This window comes from Sebastes fasciatus, chromosome 2 (assembly GCF_043250625.1).
Source record: "Sebastes fasciatus isolate fSebFas1 chromosome 2, fSebFas1.pri, whole genome shotgun sequence".
NCBI classification, from domain to species: domain Eukaryota; kingdom Metazoa; phylum Chordata; class Actinopteri; order Perciformes; family Sebastidae; genus Sebastes; species Sebastes fasciatus.
Genome location: NC_133796.1, coordinates 27,312,442 through 27,339,079, shown reverse-complemented (window position 1 = coordinate 27,339,079; position 26,638 = coordinate 27,312,442). Strand labels below are relative to the sequence as shown.

General features: G+C 41.6%; 1 protein-coding gene across 10 annotated transcripts in view; it reads right to left on the bottom strand.

The window, feature by feature from the left end:
• The window catches only part of sox6 (SRY-box transcription factor 6), a 152,265-nt gene that overhangs the window by 51,980 nt on the left and 73,647 nt on the right, over window positions 1-26,638 (bottom strand). For all 10 annotated transcript variants that reach the window (XM_074616692.1, XM_074616674.1, XM_074616702.1 and 7 more), the window contains 3 exons: window positions 23,059-23,148; window positions 11,300-11,472; window positions 9,327-9,395 (listed from right to left, as the gene is read on the bottom strand). In XM_074616692.1, coding sequence (XP_074472793.1) covers window positions 9,327-9,395; window positions 11,300-11,472; window positions 23,059-23,148 — 332 coding nt within the window. The remainder of the gene's footprint in view (window positions 1-9,326; window positions 9,396-11,299; window positions 11,473-23,058; window positions 23,149-26,638) is intronic.

The window sequence follows — 26,638 nt, the reverse complement described above, 5'->3', positions numbered from 1 at the left end:
CTCTCTCCATTACATTACATTGTGTGCTTGATTCTGAACACACTAAAACCAAAATGCAATCTTACACTCTGACACGATGTATGTCATGAATTGTGTGCACACGGCAACACAATTTAAATACAGATTATTTTTAGCAGTAAATTCAGTGTTATTTTTCCGAAGAAGCTCTTTTTTTGGGGGGGGGGGGGGGGTGGCTTACATGGAAATAAGAATGAATATTTTTTTTTCCAAGGTCTGGCTATAAAATTAAGGTTCGCAGTAAACTGGCCAAATCCGCGGGGACTCCCTCAAACAGCATGTGTAATGACGGGAGAGAAGAGAACAGACATAAACAAACGCACAAGTGGGTTTGGGGCCGGCATCATTATCCTGCGTATACATCCTCGCTGTATGGAAACGGAAATAAGTGAAATGCCTCGGACCCTCATTGCAGGGGGGAGAGTGAGGCACTAAAGAACATTTGACACGGGCTAGTCAGATAGTCAGCTACAAGCATGTGATGTGAACAGGGCAGGGGGAGTGGAAAATAGAGGGATTTAAGTATGTGAGGCTTATGAAATAATGTGGTTGTTAAGGTTGGAAATATTACATCTTCAACACTTTGGAGCAAGTAGAGAGACATAAATGCTCCACTGTTAACTGTTTTGCGTAGTATAAAAAAATTCTAAAAATATATATTCCCTTTAGACTTGGCATTGCCTGTGTTATATTTCAATATGAAGCATGTTTAATTCTTTCTTCCAAGGTTTATATAAAATTTGAAGGAAAAACCTCTTTTCCACTTATGAGAAAAATGATTCTGTCTGACTGTGAAAAAGAGGACCACCCCTAATTTGTGTAATGGTATTGTCCACACTACAGCTGGGTTTCCCCCTCTGTCCCGTCCTCCAGTCACAGACTGAGGCTCTGTCTTCTTCAGTGTTACCTCCCAGCTGCCGGGGCCACACATAACAACAGAGCCCATTCTGTTGTTCAGCAGAGAGCAGGCCCGTCAGGAGGGGCAACTTTATTATTAGAGACTTTCAAACATGCTCAAATATCCTTGCCTATAATGATAATTTTGTAAAAAATCAAACGAGAGGTTATATGATGACTTGTTTGATAAATACTGTACAGGTTGAATTAAGAATTAGCGATGAAAGTAAGGTATTTTGAAGAAAAAAATCCACAGTTCTGTTTCTATGAAAACCGTGCAGGACAAAATAGCTCATTCATTGTGTTCTGTCGGGGACTGCTTGGACTCTCCTCCGCCCCAAAAACAAAAAGCTCCTTTTTTTGCGTCGGGTCATGGGCTGAATGCTTTGCTTTGCCACCCCGGTCCTAAGAAAACACGCGCCCCTTTCTCCCTGCCGGCTGCCCGTACACAGTAGAGCCTATTAATGCAGCTCCTTCTCCCTGTGAGCGTGCCCACTGCTGAGGAGGACGATGGCCGCGCAAAGCCAACGCAAAGACAAAACAGTTTGCACAACATTAGCAGAGAAAACACCAGTCCATGCAGAGAGGGAGAGGAAACTAAATCAACATCACACTGGAGGATGTGTTCTCTCCCTCAACTGATATTTTCCTTATGAGGGTAAAATGGACGTTAAGTGTAGGTGCTCGGTTAGTGGAGCTCTGAACAGGTGCTTTATAGTGATATATAAACAGAGCATGAAAGTGCTTCATTCATCATATATATGCATGTAAAGAAAAGATGTTCAGTTATCAGGATTATTTAGCACCGTGATTAATTTAAAAGGCAAATTCCCGTATGCCTGGTAATCTTCTGTCTTGCGTCTGTTATTCTTGTCACTTCTTGTGAGAACTGATAGAAGGGCTGGAAGTTTGTGTCATAAATTAACCCGTCCCACGGCTGCTTTACAAACCCCTCAGGTGACTAATTTTAAGTAGACCCTCAGGTGTGATTTCACACATTACAGCCGCTCATGTGGCACCTCTCGGATGGAGCTTCTTAATTATCGCTGCTTAAACTGCTGAGGTGTCTGAATACAAAAGGCCAATTACACAAAAGCATGGCTTTATTGTGTCATTTACGGCAATAATGGATCTATGTTTGTCTACATTCCTACCTCATTGGCGAGGACGCAGTACAAGCGAGCATATGTTTCATTTGACTGCTTCTAAATAGACTCAATGAAGCCAGTGATCAGTGGCTACACAAAAAAGGAGACGGCAACATGACCTAATGGGCCTGCAGACCGTTCAAACAGCCTCTACTGTTTATATTCTTAAAGCAAGACTTTGTTTTAACAGACCAACTGCTTCATTTGCAAACCATCACTGCCGTTGCTGAGGTTGTATCTATTGCACCTTTTTGTGCATCATTAAGTTTTAACAGGGCCGCGATGGCTTTATTGTTTAAACTGCACATTACTTTGTTTAACGTCAGCATTTCTTCTGCTTCCTGACAAGAAGTCACATTTCATAACTAATTAAATTGATCCTTCCCTCCCCGCCGATATAGAGTCCACTAACTGGAATTATTTGTATCCAAGTGTCAATATATTAAATCACAGGGGCTAATGAGTCGGGTCACCGCTTTCTTTTATCTTCAGTCTTGCATGTGCACATCTTCATCAGCTAACAGTCTCCTTAAATGGAGGATGAACATGCTGGACTGAGCCTCCCTGGGCAAGAGCCAAGCCCGTCTGACTAGGCTGTTAATGCCCCCGCATAATCCTACTAGCGGGCTAACACGGAGCTCCTCAACACAAGGAAAAGCACTGGCAGCGCAGCGTCTACACAGACAGCGAGTGAGCACACAGCAGCACATTTAAACACACACACACACACGATCATTTCCCTGCTCTATTATTCTCTTATTATCATGCTAACAGTTCCAATCTAGCTGTGCTAATTGGGGGACTTACACATTTCTCTTTAACAATGTCTATTTTTGCGCCTTTTTTTTTTTTTGCTAGTGCATTAATAAGAGTCTCACACTGAGAAAATCATTTGTGCCGGGGAGACAACAAAAGCATCTGAGAATACACAAATTAGCGCTATTATCTTTGTGCAATTACCATACAGCCCTGTGTTTATTTAAACTCATCTGATTGATTTTAAATATTTACCATAGTGTTGTAGTTTGGGAGTCTTTGCTTCTCCAAATTGGTAACCAAACAGAATCAGAGCATTAAATTATACTGCACTGGATTGGAAAGCATGCATATTTCTTTTTATAATAACAAAAGAAATGATTACAGACCAGTACTACTAAAAGCCAATTTATCATACAGGCCAAACACCAATTTGACGGCATTTTTTTTTGTTCATGCTGGGAGATCTGGTTAGATAACTATTTGTTCAACACTAGAAAAGAGATGTAAAAGTTTAATGCTTAGTTAAAAAGCTCTACATAGAAAATAATAGCAGTCTGCTGCAAAGAATAATTGTAGAAGCATCAGGCTGTGAGGGGCTTGTGAGCAAACAGTTAATACAGTCTGATACAGGCCAATTATTAGGGGGCTTCTCAGTGACAAAGACCCTAACATTGACTCTTGGTGCAAACGAAAGCAACAGCCATCATTAAAAAAACAGTGTGTTTAACTGGGCAGACTCTACAGCCGCTGAATACAGAAGACACTTTAACAGAACTTCCCCTGTGAATTCTCTGGTTTCTTTGTAACAGAGGGAAATGGGAAATCCATGTGCAACTGACTAAAACACACTTCTGTCGGGATATTATTTTTCTCTTCTAAAAATATATATAAAACTGAAAGTAAACAACCGTATGTAAGGCAATTCTGTCTGTATTAAAGGAACAGTGTGTTACATTTCGGGGGATCTATTTGCAGAAATGGAATATAAAATTCATAACTATGTTTTCATTAGTGTATAATCACCTGAAACTTAGAATGATTGTGTTTCCGTTAGCTTAGAATGAGCCCTTCATATCGACATAGGGAGCGGGTCCTCTTCATGGAGTCCGCCATGTTGCTCTGCCACGTTTCCACAGTAGCCCAGAACAGACGAACCAAACACTGGCTTTTAGAGAGCCTTCAGCGTTTTTACATTACGTGAAGACCACCGCAGTTCACTGACACGCTTGTGAAACTGTTATGTGAGCTACAGAGTGCAAAACCGTTATACCGCCAGCCTGCGTCTGATTTCCGTTGCTCCTAAAGTAGTGTTATTATGGTATGGATGGCCTCTGAGTGAGGTGAACGGCATCACCACGGTTTTGCACTCGGCAGGTCACGCTACCACAGTCTTGGAAAGGGGGGGATTGAACCGAGGGGTATTCAGTTGGTTGCAATCTGCAACCATACCACTAGATGCCACCAAATCCTACACACTGTACCTTTAAATTAAATAAGTATTGTGAAGAATGACTGTAGATCCTTGTTTTATCGGACCACATGTCTGTGTATCTGTTGTCCTCTGTCTCATCTCAGAATATATGCCTTAAGATCTACCGCTAGATTGTCCACCTTTATATTGCGGGCAGCTAAATGCTGGTGTAATTAAATTTCATCTTTAATCTCAGGACCTTTAGCATCTAACCACTGGACGCCCACATGTCTCCCACTGTTTCTTTACACCATTAAAGACACATGTGAGAAAGCCTCTAAGACTTTGAAGTGTGCAGTGGACAACAATATACTGGCCTTTTTCTCTTTTTAAATGGAAGGAATACACACACGTTGTCTGTCTGCATGTGTGTGTGTGTATCTCTGTGGACACAAGGTTAAAGGTAGGACGTAGAGGCACAGATAATGTGTGTGTACTGTACATACAACAAGGTTGGAATTTAAAGATAGGCCATATAGGGAGAGAACGAAAGGTCAAAGGGAGATAAATAGAACCAGACTTGCTTGATGAACACATCCTTTAAGTTTTCAAAAACAGGTGTGTAAACAACACGGTAGACAATGGCCTCCATAGAAAGCTCACAGTGTACTCAGGGTTGGCACATCAATGCCATGGCCAATGACGAATGACGTTGTCATGATATTGTGATGGATAAATCATTTAAATGAAATGATTTGGATTAAAAGTGTCCCTCTGTTTCATCTGGGGAGCTCAGGTCTCTCCAGCCTGTTTGTGAAGATAAAGTTCACCCTGACCTTTCCGCCAATATTTATTCTCTTGATGTGTGTATCAACACGTGGGTCCCTGTGTGCCTGCGTATTCTACGCCATCGCCTCCGTGCATGTGTATGAGTATCTGCGTGTGAGAGTCAAACCATGGTTTGTATCTTAACAGAGCCATCCTTGAGGAATGCATGAGCTGGGGTCATTACCATGGGAGAGGTGAGGAGATGGGTGCTTGCTGCATGGCTATAGACAGTAGGGGTGGGGGAAAAAATCATCCAGCTTAGTATCGCGATATTTTGTGTGGCAATATTGTATCAATACATGCACGTCAAGTATCGATCTTTTATTATATAAACTATTAACCTCTTTACGATGCGACGTGCCGCTATTCTATGTTTCAGAGGTTGTAGTGGGCTTAGTCTTAAAGCTAGAGTGAAGATACTGGTAAAACCTAAGGAATCCATTGGTACCAACCATGTCATGTTAGCTTGTCGGGAAGAACACCAAAAAAAATGCTCTGAAGTTAGGCAAAATTTTGGCGAGGAAAAACTGGAATGGCCATTTTCAAAAGTGTCCCTTAACCTCTGACCTCAATATATGTGAATGAAAACTCAGTGTGAAAACTGTATCTTATTAGATAAAACAAATGTTGAGAAACTAAAATTTGCAGTTGAAAAAAGGTAATAAAGGTAATAAATACCAGTATATCTTCAGCATATCGCAAAATGTTTAAAATCGCAATAATATATATCATTCTGTGACTTAAGTATCGTGACACTATCGGCCTCTCATATGGAAGAAAATGCCAGCCAACTGAGTCAACACTGCTGCTATTAGGAGCAGGAGAAAGTGGGCGCGATTATGAAACAGAAAGCCATAAAGAGGAGACTCAAATAATGCTCAGTGTGCCTGAGTGAAAAACAGGACAGTGTACTCATTATTTATTTTCTTTTTTGTATCTCCCAGTCTCTACACACAGACTAAGAGGTAACTTATGAGATAAACCAGTTCTCTGCTAATATATATGTTTAATTGTCACATGTTACTTGGTAGCGTTTCAAATTTTCAACTAAATGAAGAGTTAATCTTATCCCGGGATTGAATTAGTGCCAAGACGATTTCAACGACGAGGATGGACTGAAGGAATACAAACAAGCTGAGGGGAAACACACACAAAGCCTTGAGCTTTAACTTTTGATAAGCCCTCCCAACACTGCAATCAAAACATCTGCTATCTTAAAACAAGTGACATTGTAATCCCGAAGGACAAAGACTAAATCTCTATCGCTCTCTTGTAGGAATGATGGGAAAGGATAAAAAAGAGAGATGGCTATTCAAAAAGGAAAACTTGATTAAAATGCCTTGCTCCAAACCTCACTAACTAAACCTCTACACACTTCTGACGGATTCCCTTCAATCCACATGCAAAAAAAAAAGCCTTGATAGAACATACATAGCGTGCCAGCAACAATCTCCACTTGCAGTCCCCATGGTTTTATTGTTTGGACAGTTTACAATGTCCACTGATGTGATCAGTTACATCATCAATACGAGACAGTAGCTTAGGCTCTCTCTGGGTTTTCTCCCTGAGGCCAAAACAGAAGGACTTTGATGGCCAGTGGGGTCTCCCAATAAAGTTTAGTGCTCTCCATACTAATAGCAGAGTAACTCAATCCCCCAACACTGCTCACCACTTTGCTAAAAGTCAGTGACATACAGGCTAGGGGCTTGTTTACAGAACTAATTAAGTCAAAGCTGTTATGTATTAAAATGGCCAGGGCATTTTTAAGAGGCAGCAGTAATGAAAACAGAGTGGCAGAAATACTTCACTAACTTGCCCCTGACTCTCTTTTATCTGCTCTCTTCCCTACTCCAACTTAGAGGAGTGGCCATCACCACACTGGATATTTTAGGTTAGGGAGAGAGAACACCGTCTGCTTAGAGGCTGATAAACAATGCTGCACACGATCAAACTTATTTGAATTATTTAGAGCGATCCCTGTTTGTTCTCGGTAGGTGTTCTGCCTGCGTCGTGCAGCCAGCGGAGACTGATGACGGGCAGTGGATCAGAGGGTTTCTGATCGTGGAACTCCTTTGTTTAATTGTGGATGTGGCTTTTTTTTCTTATCAACGAAGATCTGTGGCACATTTGGTCAAGGGAGATGCTGGCTAACTGGGCTCTGCAAGAAAGGACTCTACTTGTATCTCTGTTCAAGTGTTTGAAATGGATATTTAGAAGTGCGTTCCCATACACACTCAACCCCCCACCCTCTCTCAAAACTATGCATCAAGGGGAATTTTCAGGTATCATTTGCCTTTAACTTTGTGATGAAGGCAAGGGCCTTTAAAAGTGAGACGCATTAGGGCTGTGCCCTTATGCTCAATGAGCATAAGTAAAGGGCCCTCCATGATATGAGTAATACTAGCCCCTCAGTGTATAAGGTACTTCATTTTAGAGTGTTTTCTAGACAGAGTGTCGTGCTCTGTGCTTCTCTTCGGTGGAATTATTTTTCTAATAGACTGTCCACTGGTCTAGGCGTGTGGCTTCACAAGAACATGTTGACAGTACGGCCTTTCTCTTTCGCAAAGAGCTCTTGAAGGAGGCATTTTCATGTCCTAGCAGTAAATCTGGTTGATGTGCTAACTGATGTTTGAAACCAGAAGTTTGCTTTGCCTAAGTGTATCATAACAACCTGAGTATGCAGCCTGGTCCCATGGAAAGGCTTGTGAATGAATTCAACCCATGCAGTCTGTACTGACTTCAATGTAATGACGTAGGATAAAATTGGAGAAGAACACTAATGGTGGGCGGTTGGGAAGGTGGATGGGTCCAACAAACACAGGACATTCAACTAGGAGACTGGTGTTCGAAACCGGTGGTTTTTTTTGCAAGTTACGTTAGTGATGTTTGCGACGTGTTTTCCGTACTGACAGCCCATTCTCAGGGTTAGGGTTAGGTCATTTTCACTGTACAAACATAGTAGTTTTAAGCCCAACCATGTAGTTCTTTCCTAAACCTAACTATAGTGGTTTTGTAGCCTAATCCTAAAGTGACTCCAAGGGGCGTGACAAAGTGGCGGTATGTGACGAGTGGGGATGAGAACGTGTTGGTACTGATGTTACATTGTGTCCGTACGTATTTTACTTAGTTTACGTACTTATTTTAAGCCCTACCATGATGTTTTTCCTAAACCTAACTAAGTTGTTTTGTTGCCCCCTGCTGGTACTGCATGTTAATACATGCGTGACACTGACACACTATCCTCTGGTGGACAGGCGGGACTATTACATGCTTTGTCGTGATATTGGGTTGGTGTATGATACCCCATAGGAGAAACTATTCTTAGGAAAAAGAAAATAGTATCTCCTGAGTGGAGTGCTAAAAGGTGCTGGAGGAACAATTTGTTGCAAGTAAATGAAAGGACAAGACGGGGAGTCGTCAGCAAGAAGAACAAGCAGTGGAGGAGGAGGTGAACGGAGAGGGATGTGCCTGACACTAAGCACACCCAGCGAGATAACGTTAGCTACACACAGACAGCCAGGCTCACAGCCTTGACCACTGCCAGTGACCAGCCCTGGATAACCCTGTACTGTCTGACCATGTCCAGCTACAAGCTGCCTGGGTGGTCTTTCATCACACCACTGTATCACACGATGAGACAGGCATACACACACTAATGACGATGATAATGTCTAGCATGACAGGTCAAAAACTGGAGTAACACATAAACCTACAAGAAGAAGAAAAAAAGCTCAATGCCAGCCACACAGCATAATGACAATGTAAGTTTCAGTTGCTCTGCTGTGTGAAAGCATACCACGTTGCCCTTCTGGGACCAACTCGCTTCAGAGGCATTTACCAGCCTCTTTCATGTCCCCCACCTCCAGGCTCTTCTCCATCAACAGGACTCATTAGCTGCTGTTGCCCCCCTCCTCCCCCCTCCTTTTTTTGTTAGTTAAGATGTGCTAATTATTCTCCTCCATATTTTAAAGCCCTCCCGATTACCAACAGGCAATTAACATTTGATGAGTGATGAATGTTAGTGTGACACAAAAAATTAAAGATAAAAAGACAAGACATTTTTAAAAAAGATGAGAAGGAGAGGCTAACAGAAGTTAGCAATGATATTTACTTTAATGTCTAATTTTATTGATCTAAATCCAGACATGTGGCTCATGTGGTGAGAGCGGTGGTGCACCAATTACACAGAGGAGGAAGAGATGTTGAAGAAGTGAGAGGTGTAAGCTGCCGGGTGTTAGAGGGCCAACAGAAACACATTGACTGACCTGGATCTGTTGCTGGAGGAGGTTGATTTTGTGCTGCTGCTGCAGAAGCTGCTGCTGTTGTCTGGCAATCTGGTTGGAAACAGAAGTAAAGATTAGAAGATTCCTGGTTAAAACTGACATAAAGAGGATTAGGAACTATAATCATGTGATGCTTTTTTGTTCTCTTTTTTAGCAGGAACTGCAGGTACGACACCAGAGACACTGATCCTAAATGCTATCCAGGCCAGTTACAGTGTATGAGAACATGTTACAATAGTGGTTACAATGGAAATAATTAAGCAGATTAATGATGGAGAATAATATTACATTTCTTTTCTTTGACAAGCTACGATTTTATAACCAAATTGCTGCGAAATCTGACAAAAACATATTTTCAATTTTCCTAATGAACATGAAATGAACAGCACAGTCAAAACTAGTGGTAAAAGAGAATAAATGATTTACAGGACAGACGAGTGTGGTTATGATGGAGATAACTGGTGCAGGCAGCGTACGGGTGACAGAGGTCCCTGCCGCCCCTGAGTGACGAGCCGCCACGCCGCAATCTTTCTAATCCCAGCAGTCCCCCTTTCTACATGCCCACTTCATTGAGCATGACAACCTAGTTTTAAGTGTCATTTAATTTTCATTTTTAAATATAATTACAAAGTGTTCACTGTAAGATATCGGTCGTCTGCAAATGTGTCAGGATTAATTTGTGCTGGCTTCCTCACGAGTGTCAACAGTTAATTACTGTGTTGTATCTTGATGGCTTGATGACATTCGGGCTCCCAGCGGGCTCCCTCTCTCCTCCTCGCTCTCTCCCTCTCTTCCATTTTATTAATATTCTTCCATTTTGAAATAAGATCAAATAATAAAATATCTTACATCGCTGTTCATTTACGCTGCAATGTCCACAAAGCCTACACAGTTGAGTGTAGTTTGCAAATGAACACCATTGATTGAAAAAGAAATCAATACTGTTAATGTATTATTAGTGTACTATGACCAAATGCATCACTCCAAGGTATATGGTCTATCTGTTCATTTACCGCAGGAAGGTCTGAGAGTGTGCTGAGAAAACTCTGAGTGAACTCCTTGCTGATAATTGACTCATAGCCATTAGGGTGGCTGGTGATAATAAAAGTGTCGCCCGTGTGGATAGTTTGTGTCCTTATTTCTTCCCAGACATTAACACACTTCATGGCCTCTGCTAATTTGCTGATTTGTACAATATGGCTCATTGGCCTGATTTGTGCTGCAAATCTAATGCCAGGCTTGTCCTAATAGGAGTCGATTTATAAGATAGAGAGGACTTCCATGTTTAATATAACGTTTCATTCGCACATTCCCTCGCATTTGTTAGTACAAGTCATAATAACGTTTTCCTACCACGCAGCATAAATGTGGGCGAGAGAGCATGACCGAAATATCTGAGGTAATATAGAATATAACATCTCTTAAATCTAATATTATTCCAAATTCCTGCCGAGGAGGAAGATTTTATCGGCATATTTCAGCCATGAAATTTAATATGAAATAGAGTCAATTGACAATTTGTTAAAACTGTATTTAATGGGGTTTATTATAGAGATGGAATCGGAAATAGAGTAAACAAGATTAAAGGAGGAAGGGAATGTTTTAAGAAAGAAAGAAAGAAAGAAAGAAAGGAAGAAAGAGAGAGAAAGACGAAGAAAGAAAGACCGAAAAAAGACAAAGAAAAAAAGACAGAAAAAAAGACAGAAGAGAGAAAGAAAGAAAGAAAGAAAGAAAGAAAGAAAGAAAGAAAGAAAGAAAGAAACACAAAGAAAAAAAGACAAAAAAATACAAAGAAAGAAAGAAAGAAAGACAGAAAAAAGACAGAAAGAAAGAAAGGTGTGTAATATGGTATGAGGTGAGGGGGTAAATGCTAGTAAAAAGCTATTTATCTGGGGTGCAGCAAGAGACAAACAGAGACACTGTGAACGTGAGAAGAGGAAACAGTGAGCAGTTACCTGCTCCTGCTGCTGACGAGCTAGCTCCATTTGCTGCCTCTGTTTCTCCATCTGTGAGGCGGCGAGCTTCTTCTGTTCGTCGTGTGCAGCCAGGAGCTGCTCTCGCAGGCTGATCAGCTGGGTGATCATTGTGGAGAGCTGGTGCTCCTTTTCTGCTAGGCTCTCTGGAGTACCTAGAGAGAGAAGAGAGAGAGAGAGAGAGAGAGAGAGAGAGATGTCAGGAGTGTAAAGGATAAACACAAGGTGGAGAGCATGAGTCATAAACACACATCAGGTATGTGTTATATGTGTTATGCATACCTGAAAGAAAAAACTGAAAAAGTACACAAAAGGTTTCATAGTGGCCATGACTAAATGACCAGGGTGGAGGCTTTTGTAAAAAAAAAAAGCCTGCAGAAGGCCTCAGTTATTATACACTAAATATAGAAAAGTGACCATGCTGCACACGCCGATCATCACATTGTGCTATAGTACTGTACACAATGTATCATACAAAGAAAAGCACACAGGCAGTAACCAACTGCAGTGAATTCACGAGAAAGTGTTAAGGTCATACACAGCCTGGAGTTATCTATTTACTGTAGCTGGTGTTCACAGCTCTCACAGGAAGAAAAGGGAAGGAATTGTTCCCGGCGTATAGACAAAGAGCTGCGGGGAGCTGTCAAACTGAGGTGGCAGCTTATGTCAGACTAGCAGCGGTGAATATAAAGAAAGTGTTGAGAGTCAGTGTTAGCCTCAGAACTACACTACGTATTCATTATTCCAGCAACACATTAGAGGAGGAACTCCTTACAGACTACTGAGAAAGGATTGTTGTCAAAAAAACAATGTTTACACACCACAAATATGCTCTGAGTGCACATGACAATCATCATTAAAGGGGAAACCGAACAATACACTCTTTATTTTACTATCTGTGTATGCGTACTTGAAAAAGAAAAGCAATGACAGACCAATAGGCTTACTTCTCTCTCTACAGTCACATGTCCGCACTGTGTGTGATAGAGAGAGAGAGAGCGGCTCCGCTGCACTGCTCTCTCCCTCCGCCTAATCAATGCTAAGTGATCCTACCATTGACTTACACCGCCAACATAATTGCCAGTGAGAGGCTAGACAGTAACTCACTCTCCTCCCACTGCACTCCTGTGTGACAAGCTGATCTCGGAGAACATACGAAAAAAGAGATGGGAAAACCGACAGAGAGAGGAAGAGACAGTGAGAGAGAGAAGGATAAAAGCATAGAGATCCAGATAACAGTACAGTGAAGTCTGGCCCGGGGCCAGCAGGAGCTGAATTCTTTCCTGGGTGTCTTCCTCTCGTCTCTGGCCACATCTGTCTTGAGTTTCTCCGAGAGCTCCCAGGGGCCCTCTCCACTCAAACTATTTTAATTTGACTAAACACCTGATTTATTTTATCTCTCCGATGAGGAAAGCCGTTTGTCTTAATAGGGCTTGTCAACCTCCAGAACCCATTCAGGGCAATTTACTGGCAGGCTTGTCTGAACCTCGGTTCGCCTCGCTGTGCCTCCGCTGCCTGCTGCAATGGAAGAGAGCTGCAATTCTCCATTTATCCTCCTAACGAAAAAAAAGCACCTAAAAGCAGCTATTCATCGGGCCTGCGTGCAGTTTCCAAGGCCTGAATTGACTTCTTATTCACCCGACTACACTTGTTGTGAATGGCTTATCTGTAAAATTGATACAATCAGCACCAATTTTATTAACCTTTGGCTGTGTCCATGAAGGAGCTGCCTTTTACAGGTCACTGGCAAGATACATCAGTCGTTGTCACAATAAATCACGGCTATCAATACTGTGGTGGGGAGAGGGGAGGGCTTAAAGGAGGAAATAAAGAACGACAGAAAGAAAGAAAAGAAAAAGAAAATCATCGTCCATGTGAAGATGACGGCCATCAGGACTCAAGGCCGGCACAGATGACCTTGAGTTGGGAACCAAACATCTGGACTCAATGACGCCCTCTCAGCCTGCATAATTACACATTTCTGATGATCACTCACTAGTTTAAGAGTGTCAAAGCTGTGAGAAAACATTTAATAAGTGGAATGTGCAGCACATACGTGTTGTGTTTGTGTGAATGAATGTGCAGGGGGACTGGTGCTAAAGATCCACAGAAGGATCTGATGGAGTAGTGCGAGTGTGGAGAGCTCCGTCCTGACCGGACACCAAAAGAATACTAACAGAGGGCCCATTGTTTTGATGTTGAGCTGAATTGTGGGAAGTCTAAACTGCCCTCTGTACTGCAGTTTGGGTCTTCCCTCTTTGCTAATTTTAATCTTAATTATTCAACACTTAGGTCAGTCTTTTTTTGTCTAGTCTAATGCTGAAATATCAACAAGAATTACTCAGATTACTCCAAACTTGTGCTAAATTTTGAAGAGGGAAAACTGGCATGGCCTTGTTTTGTGTTGTTAATTGATTTCCAATAATACATATATACATACATTTGCATAAAGCAAGCATAATTGCACTCAAATACTTGACAAATCTCTATTTAAGGTACATGTTGAACAGATAAAAAATGTGCGATTGATTCGCGTTTAATTGTAATTAACTATGGACAATCATGTGATGAATTGCAATTAAATTGACAGCCCTAATGAAAACATGGTGGAAGAATTTTACTTCCGAGAGTGTACAAAGCTTAGTAGAAAATCAGGCGCATATGTTTTTTGTTGGGCGGCTAGTGTAAAAATCTCTTTCTTCCTGCTTTAAATTATGGATTAGCTTTAAAATGCAGATAAAACTTTTATTGGGTGGTGCAGAAGAGGAGAGTCGTGGTCTGTGTCTGACCAGCCTGCTGACAAAAGAGGCCGTTTCCTGCATATTGCATGGCTTTTAACAGCGGTGGGGCCGGGGTCTGCCCGTTAACATGTCTCCTCGCATTGCGCTTCCGATGGCAGACAGACAGCCCAGAGATGCCTTGGCGCTACATAAACCCCAGCAGTCGGCCCAGACCTAACGTGTTGTGACATCCTCCTGTTAGACGACTGAAGCCCTGTAGGACAATACCAGCCTGACACAGGAAGAGGATCCCAGGAGTGAGTGGTCAAGCTGTGCTGGCACTTTTCATGTTTTTTGTTTTTTTTCTCAGCCCACCGTGTTAACTTCAGAGATGCTAGATTGACACATAGGAGGAGGAGACGGTAAAGCTGTGTTGTTCAGTTTCAGCGCATTCACCTTTTGAGATTCCTGCCTCTTTTAAACGTCACAAAGTAGGGCAGAAAACATCGACGACGGGCGACTAAATAAATGATAAGAGGGAAACAAGCAGAGCCATGGTTGCTTGGGGAGGGATGGGGGTATTTGAGCCTTGGGGTCTTTGGATAAAAGGCACTTTGTAGGGGTGCGATTTGTTCTGTCCAATACCCACATCTCCCTCTCTCTTGGCTCCCTCCTCTCTGCTCTAATCAAGCAGTCTCTAATTTGGGTTCCAAGTCCAGTACCGGGGAAAAAGAAGGAGGCTTGTTACTTTGAAGAGTCCCGAGTGAATAACACAGATAAAAGATTCAGGCACAAAAAAAAAGAAGAAAAGCGAGGGAGGGTGAGGGTGAAAAGGGGGAAAATCACAAGGCACCCTATTCTCTTGCCTTCCTTTGGTTAAGACAGCTGAGCCATTATGACCAGATCTGAATTGAGTTTTTTAGCGCCAGAAGACTGGAATTTCTTTGTCTCGCTATCAGTCAGCTATTGTGGATGCTTCCATATGCTGCAAGCCCATCCTAAGTAAATTAAGACTTGTCTAAATGCTCCGATTGTACCAAGCTGTATCCACAGACCGCACATAAACTTGAATGCCTTGTGTGCCGCAGCTCTCTCTCGCTCTCTGCTCTCTCTTAAAGAGTGTGTGAATGTAGACATGAGTGTGTACAGATGTGTGTTGCGTGCTGTTCCAATCGATAAAAGGTACATGCCTCTGAGTAAATGCGCACGTGTGTGAACTCTGCGGTCATCTGACCCTTTGTCAATTCTTTCTGTGGAAAACACAAAGAGCCAATTGAGTCGTGGTAAATGGCATCTATTGGTACCTTCTTTGGTGTTCAAAATAGAAAGATTTTTCTGCACACAGACCTTTCTTGAAAACCATAAAACTGCTTCAACAAAAGCACGAAACGCAAGCCAATGTTTGAATCAAACTCACTTTTGTGATATTGAATATAACTGAAACATTTTTGTCAGATAAATATGTCATATTGAGGATCTAGATTGGCAGAAAACCAAGCTAGAGTAGCAGTTTTATGATACCCCTTTGCGTTCAACTATTATATATATATGCACACACTTGTTCAGCAATGCTACAGGGCCGAATGTGTTTCCAGTAATATGGTGTTAACGCGTCTCCATGCCCTATAACCAAGACAATATGAGCAACAGCTGTTTTACCTGGCTTGCTGCCTCTGCCATGATATAAAAGCTGTTAATCTTGCCAATAAAACCCCATTAACAAGCATGAGCAATGACTCACAAGCACATGTCATCCACTGGCAGCAATGATCCTCAGTCCCTTTGCTTTCCTATATGGTATGAACATATGGGCTAATTCATACCCATCATCTTGTTAAAAAATGTCAGATCTTCTCAAATTGTTAAAACCACTTATGTGCTTGAGACTTGTAACTGCTCTTTACTTGCTAACAGCAGTCTGGTATTATAAGTTCCTTACATTTTATATCTATACGTCTATCTGTATGTGTGTGCACATGCATTTGAGTATCAACAGATGTGATTTTAAGACACTTTTACGGAATCAAAATCATTTAAATGGCTCAGCAGACGATTTTAAAAAAAATAAATACTCTTGATTGGCATATGGAGAGGTTATTAATAAAAGCACACTTCATCTACATGCCGATTGCTGATGGAGACTAATATTTTGATGATAGACGAAGCCTCACTCTTCAGTATAATTATGCTAATGTAAAAGCACCAGCACTTCACTGTCTACCCATGACACTGGACAAGGTACTTCATCAAAGCCAAGATAGAGGCTCGACCTGAACACATTACTCCACAGGGGAATGCCAGCGACCCTGAAATTCACTCTGAAGACAAAAAAACAACTCGGCACAGAAACTTTTCTTTTGGTCTTTCAGCATTTGAATACATCATTCTTTGACTCTATAATACAGTGCGACAAACCAGAGATCCTGGCACCACGCAGGATGTTATATGTATGCAAGGCAGCATATAGCAAAGCTTACACGAAAACAAAGATTGTCTCCAATCCTTTTATTCATCGCTCATGGTGATGAGTCTGACCCTTGTGCCCTCAAAAAAGAAAAGTTTTCAAGGTCTGTCTCATACAAAGCGCTCAAAGCCCGCAAGACAGTGATCAAGGCAACAGCTTACTGTCTGCAAAACCTTGGAAGTGAATTAGGAGTTAGATGTTGTCTCGTTCTTTTCACAGCACATTTATTCATTGGTCTTACCTATGCAGCTGATAATTAAATTAGAATGTAAAAAAGGAAAGCACAATAATGGTTTTATTGCGGAAAAGAAAATTAAAATGTCTTTGAAATTAGTGTGTAAAATGATTTTTTTTAACTGCATATAAACAGCTTTTGTGATTAGATTTTGTTTTTAAATATATAAACTAACTTTTAGATAATGTAAAATGAAACTAATTACTGTAGTTTTAGAGTAAAAACTTGTTAATTTAGTGATAATCCCTCATTTATTATGATCAAAAACTCAATGAACTGTGAAAATATAAATACATACAAAGACTGTAAAACAATGGTTTAATTTCAATAAAAAAATTATTTAAAATGTTATATTTAATTTTTTTTTGCAATTACATTTAGTGTTTAAACATGTAAAGTAACAGCTTCCCACTACATTGAATTACAAATACACACTAAAATTGTTTTTCAAAACTCTTTATTTGTAGCATCCTGATGTCGATTTACAAGGTTGACTACTCACAAACAACTCCAACAACATTAAAATGGGAAAACACAGACACTTGTTTTTCCAAATAACAATATCTAAAGCAACAGTATCCTGGCTTAGAGTTACAGTCTTAACATTTCTCATTTCCTAGCCCCTTCTTCCCAGTATGTCTATTCAGAGCTGGAGCGTTGTGTAGAATAAAACAGATGTAAAGGACATCTAAAAAAGTGCCATTTCTTCCTTGTAATGAGGCCAGTCTGTCCACTGTGAAATGCCCCCCCCCACCCTCAACTGAGAACAAGATGTAGATCAGTCATTTGTAAAACTAGCTGCTAGGATGTTTAGCATCAGTAGCACATAGTGGCACACAAAGATGACTGCCCGTTACGAGACATTATGTAAAATGAAATATCTTTGAGGTAGTTTAACTGTTTTTTAAAGATGCACTCTACTCAGAGTAAAAGGCAGGTGATGTCTCCCGGCACGTGTTCTTCCATGAAAGAAGGAACAGTAACCAAACGGACTGGCTCGCCATCTTGTTGAGTCTTTCAATAAACAAAATCTGCACAAACGATAAAATCAATCCGCAAGCAGAAGATCCAATAACACAAATATCCAATTACTAAATCTAATCTTTCTTATGATACCTCTTCCACATTTTCTTTTCATTTTATGAAACCACGATAACATTAATGTGAAAGAAATATCACAAGTGATGGCGGCCTAACGTTAGCAGTGGCCAGCGCACTGCAAAATGCATTTAGTTTGTGACTAATGTTAACTGTTGATAAATAATGACAAATGTCGCATAGCTTAGCAACCAAACTAATCAATTAAGCTTTTATATTTAACATATTCACATTATCTTTACGGTAATGAGTGAATTGTATATTGCAAGAGAAACAAAAGGTGATGTTAAACAGCATTTCCCTCATATGTAAGCTTATTCTATGAACTTCAAATTAATTACACGGCAAAATACCCACAAATGACCATAAATTTGATAAACCCACATTATATACACTTTTCAGGGATTATATTTTAGTATTATTACATTATATACAGCATTTCATATATAGCTCAGATTGGTTTTAGTATCAAAATAATATAGTGCAATTCAATAATCCGTTTAAAACAGTCATATTATATCATAACTAACGTTACCAGGCTAGTTAGCAGCTAGGCTATGCTGCATTACTAGCAACAAATAAAACCCACGAGTGTTCAATAATATAACACAACTCGACTAATTAGAAACAGAGTTTAATTTGGCTCGTAACTTACCTGTTAACACTGCGTTGTAAACGTCATTTTCTGTTCACATTGAAACTCGAAATGTCCCTTCTTTTCAACTCTATTGGCACGCTCAGGCAGAGGACCAATAAAAATTGTTATTCGATGCTGCATTTTATTTCACCGGCACGAAGGTGCGCGCGCCAAAAATGACGTAATCGCATATCTTGCATCGAGCGCAAAGGCTCCGTTTGCTCATGCCTGCCCTCCCAAGAACTGCATTCATTTTGCGGGAGCACACACAACATAAAACCAAAACTACCAGACATTGTATGTTATTATGGAGAAGATCCAGCTAGAAATAAAGTTCAAGTGGCAAAAAAAAAATAAGAAAGCTATTGATAAAAATCTTAAAACTTCTCTTGTCTTGCATGCACTTTTGAGACGGTCCCTAAAATTCAGAAGTCATTTCCGTCTGTTCAGAGTGCACTATCTGTTCATATCTGAATAATGTATTTGTTTAGATCCTAAGTATTAACGTAGGTCAGCCCTTCAGCAGCCTTTCATGGCTGTGAGGATACTCTTTTGTTGTGTTTAACATGCAATGACAATAAAGCATCTCATCTTATTTGCTTTGCTGAGGGAAAAGCTAGTGAATATTTCAGGGGAGTGCCGTTTTATAAATGACAGGTGTGTTTTTGTCAGCTCCGTAAATGTTTTACATTCTCTACAAATGGAAACGGGAGTAATACGCTTGTTTCCGTGAAATGTATTATACAGTTTTAAAAGTCATTAGTTAAACAAACCATGACAAACCACTGGAATATGATTCAAAACACAAACGGAGAACTCTATCCCTATCACACACACACACACACACACACACAGCACTTCCTTTTTTACCTCCATCGCCACAAGCTAAATTCCTCAATTCATTAGAGGAGAAAAACACACAGTCCAACACTCTCATACATTCATCTGGCAAATGTGGCCTGAGGAATAATGATTTACTGTGGCTCATATTTCACCTGAGTGCACAGGGCAAACAGTTGACTGAAGTGTTGTGGAGAAAATGCTAACTGAGGCATTTTTTGACTGGAGCAACTGGACAGATACTGTTCTGTGCTGTTTGTGTGAATGCTTTTGTATGTTTGGGTAAATCTAATATGCATAATATTTATATACAGTATGTTGTTCAAATGCACAATTCTTTACTTGTTTCTAAAGCTATATAAGTCGGGGGAAATGTGTGCACAGATATTGTGCTGTGCATCTCCAGTGGCATCAAAAGCCCGCTTTATGGAAGCCATTAGGAATAAAGTTGCATTTTTTAAAGTGAATAATCGTGTTTTGAAGCTAAACCCACACGGCTGAACAATGTGGGCTCTGTGTTCACACAGTGGACTCCTTTCTGTCTGTGCAGGAGTAGAGCCAGCACAGGTAGGGCCAGCATCAAATCAGTCTCAGCTGCCGCCCTGCCCTGCCCTGTGTTCTCCTCCTAAACAGCTTCCACTTATCTGCCTGCCACAGGACTGTCTGTGTGCACTCGACCACTGTCACGTTGACACCATTCTCAAATTGATTGTGACAGTGCAAGAGCTCCGATTTTTCTGCTTCAGAATTCAAGCCGCCATTTCAACGCTAGTGTACAATGTTAAGCTTTTTTCTTATTTTAATTTATTTTTTTTTTTAACAAATTCCAAGAGAATGAATACAACTTGTGTTCCAATTTAGTACCCACATATTTTCCTTCAGTTTGAGTAAATGCTTGAGCATTTTTGTTTTTCCTTTTTTTTTTTCTCCCAACGGGGGTCCGGGAAACTGGCACTCAGCAGGGAAACTTAAACAGCTCTGTTGAGTACGAGGCTCAAAGACCCTGCACATAGCAAGCATGCAACAGAGAGCAACCTTATCTGCTTAGGACACTGTGTACTATATTTGTATGCATTTGCCACATGTCTGTGTGTTTACTGTACAGTGTATACATACATACAGTACATATATACATAGGGAAATAATGACTTTAAGTGTCCTAAATCGTGTGAAGAAAGAGGAAAAACCTCTTTGAGGTATATAATTGTAAATGTCAAGTCTAAGTATCCCCGTCTAAAATCTTTTTCTCTCTCTACCTCGTGCGCTCCTCCTTCCACCTTGCCTCCTATTATCTGCTACTTTCTGTGGTTTGGAGCCCTTCCAGCCGGCCTGCCTTTCTTGCTCTGAGATTTCATCTCCCTCCTTCATCGTTCCTGCAGATTGACAGCTAAGCTCAGGTATGAAAACAAACAGTTAGCTCTGGAATTGACTGGTGAAAAGAAATCCGCCACTAATGCTCCTTCGCAAACTCTCCTTTTTCTGCCTGCCCCTGCCGATGCTAAGCCCTAACAGCATACAAGAAAAAGGCAGATGGAGATTTGAGATCATTAACCCTTAATAACCCCATTCTTCATGTCTGGCTTAAGCACACCGCCTATACTGGATTACAGCGCTTGTTTCTACTGACTCGGAAACAGCGCATTATGTAGCCATGCACCCACATGACAATAAGCTATAATTATAGATGTGTCATCTGTGAGAGGTAAATGCATGGTTGGGATTGCAGACCTTGAAAGCGCCGATGCTGTTGATACTATTGTTTTGTTTTGTTTGTTTACTGTACGTGCGTGTTCACCTCAACGGGATAAAGTATTCGGGGCATGTCTGAACACAACTGCAGTAAAAGAATGTCTTTCTTTTCATGGGTAAAAAGCCTCGGGTCAAATTGTGTCACACCTAGAGTATTGTTTTTCATTTTTATTTGTTTTCTAAGAGCGAGACTAAATTATTTCCTCACCAGTCAGATTCCACCACTTGCCTCTGCAATAACACAATTACTTGTCTTTCAAGGTTTTGCTGGAACAATGTCAAAAGGTAGCCTACAATGTGCTCAGTATAATTGGTTGAGGAATTGGTGAGCGATCAGCAAAGAATATGCAAGGCCACTGTGCCAGTAGGTACTGTAGTCTTTATCTGCATGTCAGCCTTTATTCTCCACTTCCTTTCATTCATTTGAAACCTACAGGCATGTTTGTCTTTTGTACCGATTTTAACCTAACAATTAATGGGACCTCCGATTCATCATAACACTTTAGATCTTAATCATAAGGTGTTTTCTGCGAGGTACCTTTGTTTGTGTTTTAATTAGGCGGACCTTGTGCGTCTCCAACCCTGGGCTTCTTTTTAATTGCCCGTATTTACATCAGGCAGACATCAAACGCAGAGAGAGAGACATTTGTAAGGGGGAGCACAAAGCAGCCCTTTGAAATGTCTACAGTCATATGAAATGGCATGCTAATTAAAAATCTAAGGCTGCCACTGTGATAGGAGAAGCATTTATATTGGTAACTGTGTGGTGTATAGACTGTCTCCATAACTCATCAACAGACAGAGGCCATAGTGTTTATTATCAGACTCCCTACCTGTTTACAGACCACCAAGTAACCTTCCCGTTCCCATTCATCAAACAGAAGAAATGCCCTGCCTGTAATTTAACAGACCAGCTTTCAAAAGGCTAAATCATTTTAAACATTTTACCCGGTGCACTTTGATCTACAGTGGCATACAGTATACGGGCAGGTACAATGAATCTAGTTCACCAAGCAGTGATTTATCCTTCAGTTCATTAAGGTTATTGCCAATGAATATACTTATTAGAACATTCAACAGCCCTTTTTTCCTCTCCTCTGTAATTCCCTGGAAGTGTAATTCAATAATTAAAACCTGTTTTATTTATGTATGTCAGCCATGTTTTATAAAGAGAAACAATTAAGCAAATGATCAAAATCACCTGTGAAATGAACTCTCTTTATAGGTGTGTGTGAATAGTCTGCATGAAATGTTAATAAAAAAAACATTTAAGTGTTATATTGAGAGTTTAAATAAAATATAATGAAGGTAATGGCTGAGGTGGTGTTATCAGCCAGCTGGTATTGTGCTTGCCTGCGCTGTATAAACACAGCAGCTCTCAGTAACAGTCAGTGCTAAGCGGCGGCCCTGCCCATCCTCGGCCCACCTTCGCCCTCTCATAAACAGATTTCGGGGGAGTGCTGAGCGGCGCTTTTTTCCGTGCCGCGCTTGATACGCTGTGCAGGGCGTTCACTGTCAGGAGTCAAGACATTCCACTCAAAACGCGAGCTCACGGAGGAGACGACTCTGTGCGTCACCGCGCCGTCTCCTCTCCTCTCAGCTCAGCCATGCTCTGTTTACATCAAGCACACTTTGGGTTCAACAATTACCAGAGCGGCGTGAACGCACTGCGTGTGTCGGAGCAGGGTGGCTGGGCTCAGGGCCGTCGTCTGAAGGAACAACAACAATAAACCACCGACAAGCACAGAGAGCCTCGAAATGAGTCTAAACGGGCTGGAATTTTGAAGACAGCACTTTGGACAGAGTCGGGCATTCCAACAAAAGATAAGGGAGGAGAGAAATGAATGAGGAGGGCAGCCAAAGGCCTTTGTTTTATTTCAGAGTACAAGGCTGTGTGTGAGATTATACAGTACATAGATTATGTATGTCTGATAGGAATGAGGGATTTGTTAACACAGCTTAAGGGTGTTTGCGTGTTGCAATCTTTAGCAGTCCTACCTTTTACTTCTGCCAGCAGTTCACTGGTGTTGAGCCTCTCCATCTTCTCTTTCCAGTCTTTAGAAAGAAGTGTGTCCATGCATGAGGGATCTGAAGAAGAAAAATGAAGAAAGACATTTTAAGTAATTTGAATGAAAAAATAAATGTCTCCGTTTAGAGTGTCATATATTTTTTATGATTATTATAGTTTTGTGGATGTTATAAATCTCTACATCTATTCGCTTAAATGAAAATTAAAGAAAGTCAGGGAGGTATTTTATTTGATGGCATTGCACGGCGAACATTAAAAGAGACTCAGCCCGACAGCTGAGAGATGAGCTCAGGGTGGAGTGCGGAGGGAAGCAGGCATTGTGGGGATAGCAATAAGGGCAGAGAGAGAGACATTAAAGTGTGAGGCAAGGAGTGAGACCGGCTACGTCCGAGCGTTCACATAGCTGCCAATGATGAAAACAATTAACATTTGTCCAGCAGACAATGAATCAGAGGAGGAATGGCTGCAATCTGCCATGCTGTCGCTGGGGTAGCTGATAAAGAACACACTGGGCCGGCTGACCCGGGCCTCCACCATCCCTGCACTGCTTAGGGGTCAGCCTGTTCCCATCAAACACCAGCAAGCCTCCACCCCCCCACCTTGAGACACTGTCTCCACTAAACTGTCTGCTTCCAGATCAAGACACACAACGTTCAGTCCTCTTGAGTCTGATTAAAACAAGCGGAAATCATGTACAATCCAGTTCTGGGAGAACAATTCATGTACTGTCTAAAACAGCTGTGCTGATTTCTATAGAAATTGTCCTTAGGTTTCATGTAGTGCCCGAGGATGATAACATTTGTAAAACTGTGTTTCTCTAGATTCGGAGCGAAATGCAAAACCAAAGCAGACAAGCTAATTATTACCACAAAGCCCCGGGGCTCCGTAATGAATAGTCTAACCACATATCTAACAGTGGATCGTTTATGAACACACTCCTGGCAATAAAAGGACACAATTCAGAAGCATGTTAATGTTTCAAATGATGCCACATAGGAGGTTGTCCGCAGTTTAATGTAGTTGTCATGTGTTTTTGATTCCAAGTTGCACATAATGTGAAATTCAGAGAAACAGGAGGGCAGACTGAGAGGGGCCTGTCACATGCAATATACTGGACGCTTCCAGTTTCGCTATTATCATCCTCCGACATCAAACACAGAGGAGATTTGTACAGTTTGAGAATGTATACAAGTGTTGTTTCCTTTTATCCGTCTGCAACATCTCTTCCACAAACCAAACACTGTTGTTCCCTCTGACAAACACTGACTTCAGAGGAACTGGGAGTAACGGGGGGTCAGTAGCTCTCGTGGCCTTGTTTAAGGATGGCTTTCAGAGAGATCAAGCGGAGGGACCATTTTGTTTGATTGTCCACTTCCTCCAATGTGATGGGGGTCGACAGGACATCTCCAGCTCAGGGTCATTATAACATTACTTCTGCTTTATTGACTTTCCAATTCCCAACTCACAGTTTGTCCCCTTGACCCGAAGAGAGGGAGAGAGAAAGGGCTGTGTGTTTGTGTGTGTTAACTCCCTCCATGGCATAAAGATCTTAAAACAGGGGTTAAAGGCAGAGGGGGGGGGGGCGAGTAACAGAGCTCAACTCTTCTCCCTTGCGCCTCACCCCTGGGTGAGACAGCTTCCTCTCCCAGAACAACAAACTCCCCTCAAATCATAATCTTTAGACAGACAGAGAGCAACATCGGTGGATGACATTTTCTTACCCTAAAGCACAGAAAAGGCTTATTTTATAAGTGGTGTAAAGGGGGAATTAAACAAACACAGGGAGCATATGTTAATATGAACACATATGCTCCCTCTCACACACACATACGTAAACACACTTTCATCACAGATGCTGCTCCAGCACTTGATCATTAAGGAATGCACCAACTGTTGGAGATAATGTGGTGCCAGCTTCCATTCTACTCCAGTCCTCCCCCTCCTTTCCACCTCCTCCTCCCAGGAGAGCTGCCTCTCCCTCTCACTTCTCCATCCCCTCCGTCGGGCCAGACACGACCTGCCAAGTCCTCCACCAGGAGAGACTACAGCTGGAATGCACCGCTGTCCTCCCTGCCTTCCACCTGGGAGAAGGTGAATAATGGCCTGGATTAGTCTATAAAATAACTCTCAAACATCTTTCAGTGTTCGAACGGCGCGGACAAAACAGGCAACCAAAAATGGATTTGGTGGAAGCGGAGCAACTTTTTTGCGCAGGCGTGCTCGAAGGAAAACAGTAAATGAGTCAGATGTCTGGCTTTTTTCAAAACACCCTTCCACGGCTTATTTTTTCAGAAGAATTTAGATTAATAGGAGGAATGCTATTTCGGTTTCTAAAATGCCCGTCTGTTTTTATGGAAACACTGGTTAGCATCAACGTAATAATTACTGTCACGGAGAATGTCAAAAAAAATTGAAACACACTGTATTCCCCATAAAATGTATTATTTCTAATAAAAGATTCACACTTGGTGGAATTGAAAGGCAAACATGATTATCTAAGACAGTTAGTGCAGAACTTCTGAAGTTGTTTAGTGTAAAGCTGCTCTTGTCCTCTCAAAGTAGGACATCACATACTGGGGAATTAGCTTAAACAAGAGAAGAGTCCAGTGAGTTTATTTTTATTTTCCTATGGGGGCTCTTAAATCTCTCGCACCCCCCCCCCCCCCCCCCCCCCCCCCCACCCCTTCGAATGTCTCTCCCTCCCCCTCTCGAGATAAAATGCTCTGTGGCTGGGGAGCAGGCCATTCAGCTGGGATGAGAATGGAATGAAAACAATAGCCCTTATCAGGCTCTTATTTACATTTTCCCAGCGTCCCTGCAGTAGACTGCTTGGCTTGTCACCAAGCCCAGATCGCCCCACTGGACCCGGACCAACTTCCTCCAGCCCCGGCGATTCCAATGGTCCCTATGGACCCTCGCCTGGCACAGACCCCCGCCGCTCTGCAGCTAGCACAGATAGCAACATACAAGACAAAACTATTGGAGTGTGTGTCCAAGACGTGTTCCCATTGAGAGGGGAATGGTTTCTGGACTACTAAGCCCGTCTGGGTCTCATTGTCTCTTCTCTGGGGCTGGGGCTGTATAGCTGGAAAAATGCCCTGAACCCTTTCCCCGAAAAAAAAATTTCCAAGCGGCACTGAGAAGAAAGTGAACAGTCATCACTGATTTAGTACTGCCAAATTCGCTATGTTTATCTCCTATCAGCGCTGTCATCTTCTGGTATACAGCTTTCCCGTACAGGTATTCTCTGATCTTACTGATGTGGGTGAACAGGCGCAGGGATTGAGACACCTTAAACCCAGATGAGTTGGCTAGATTAGGCTACAGCTTTTTTTTCTTTCTCTTTACTGTATTAAAAGCAAAGCTAATGATCCTCATAAATCTCAACAAAAGGAATGTTTCTAGGTTGATGTGCGACATAAACAAAGCTTTCAGCACCTGGCAGTCAGTGCTGCCAGAATATCATGTTCAGTATAAACCACAGAAGTGAAGCTGAGAGGCAGGTTAACATTAACTGTCTGTCCTGATACCCCCTGACAGTCTTTCCCT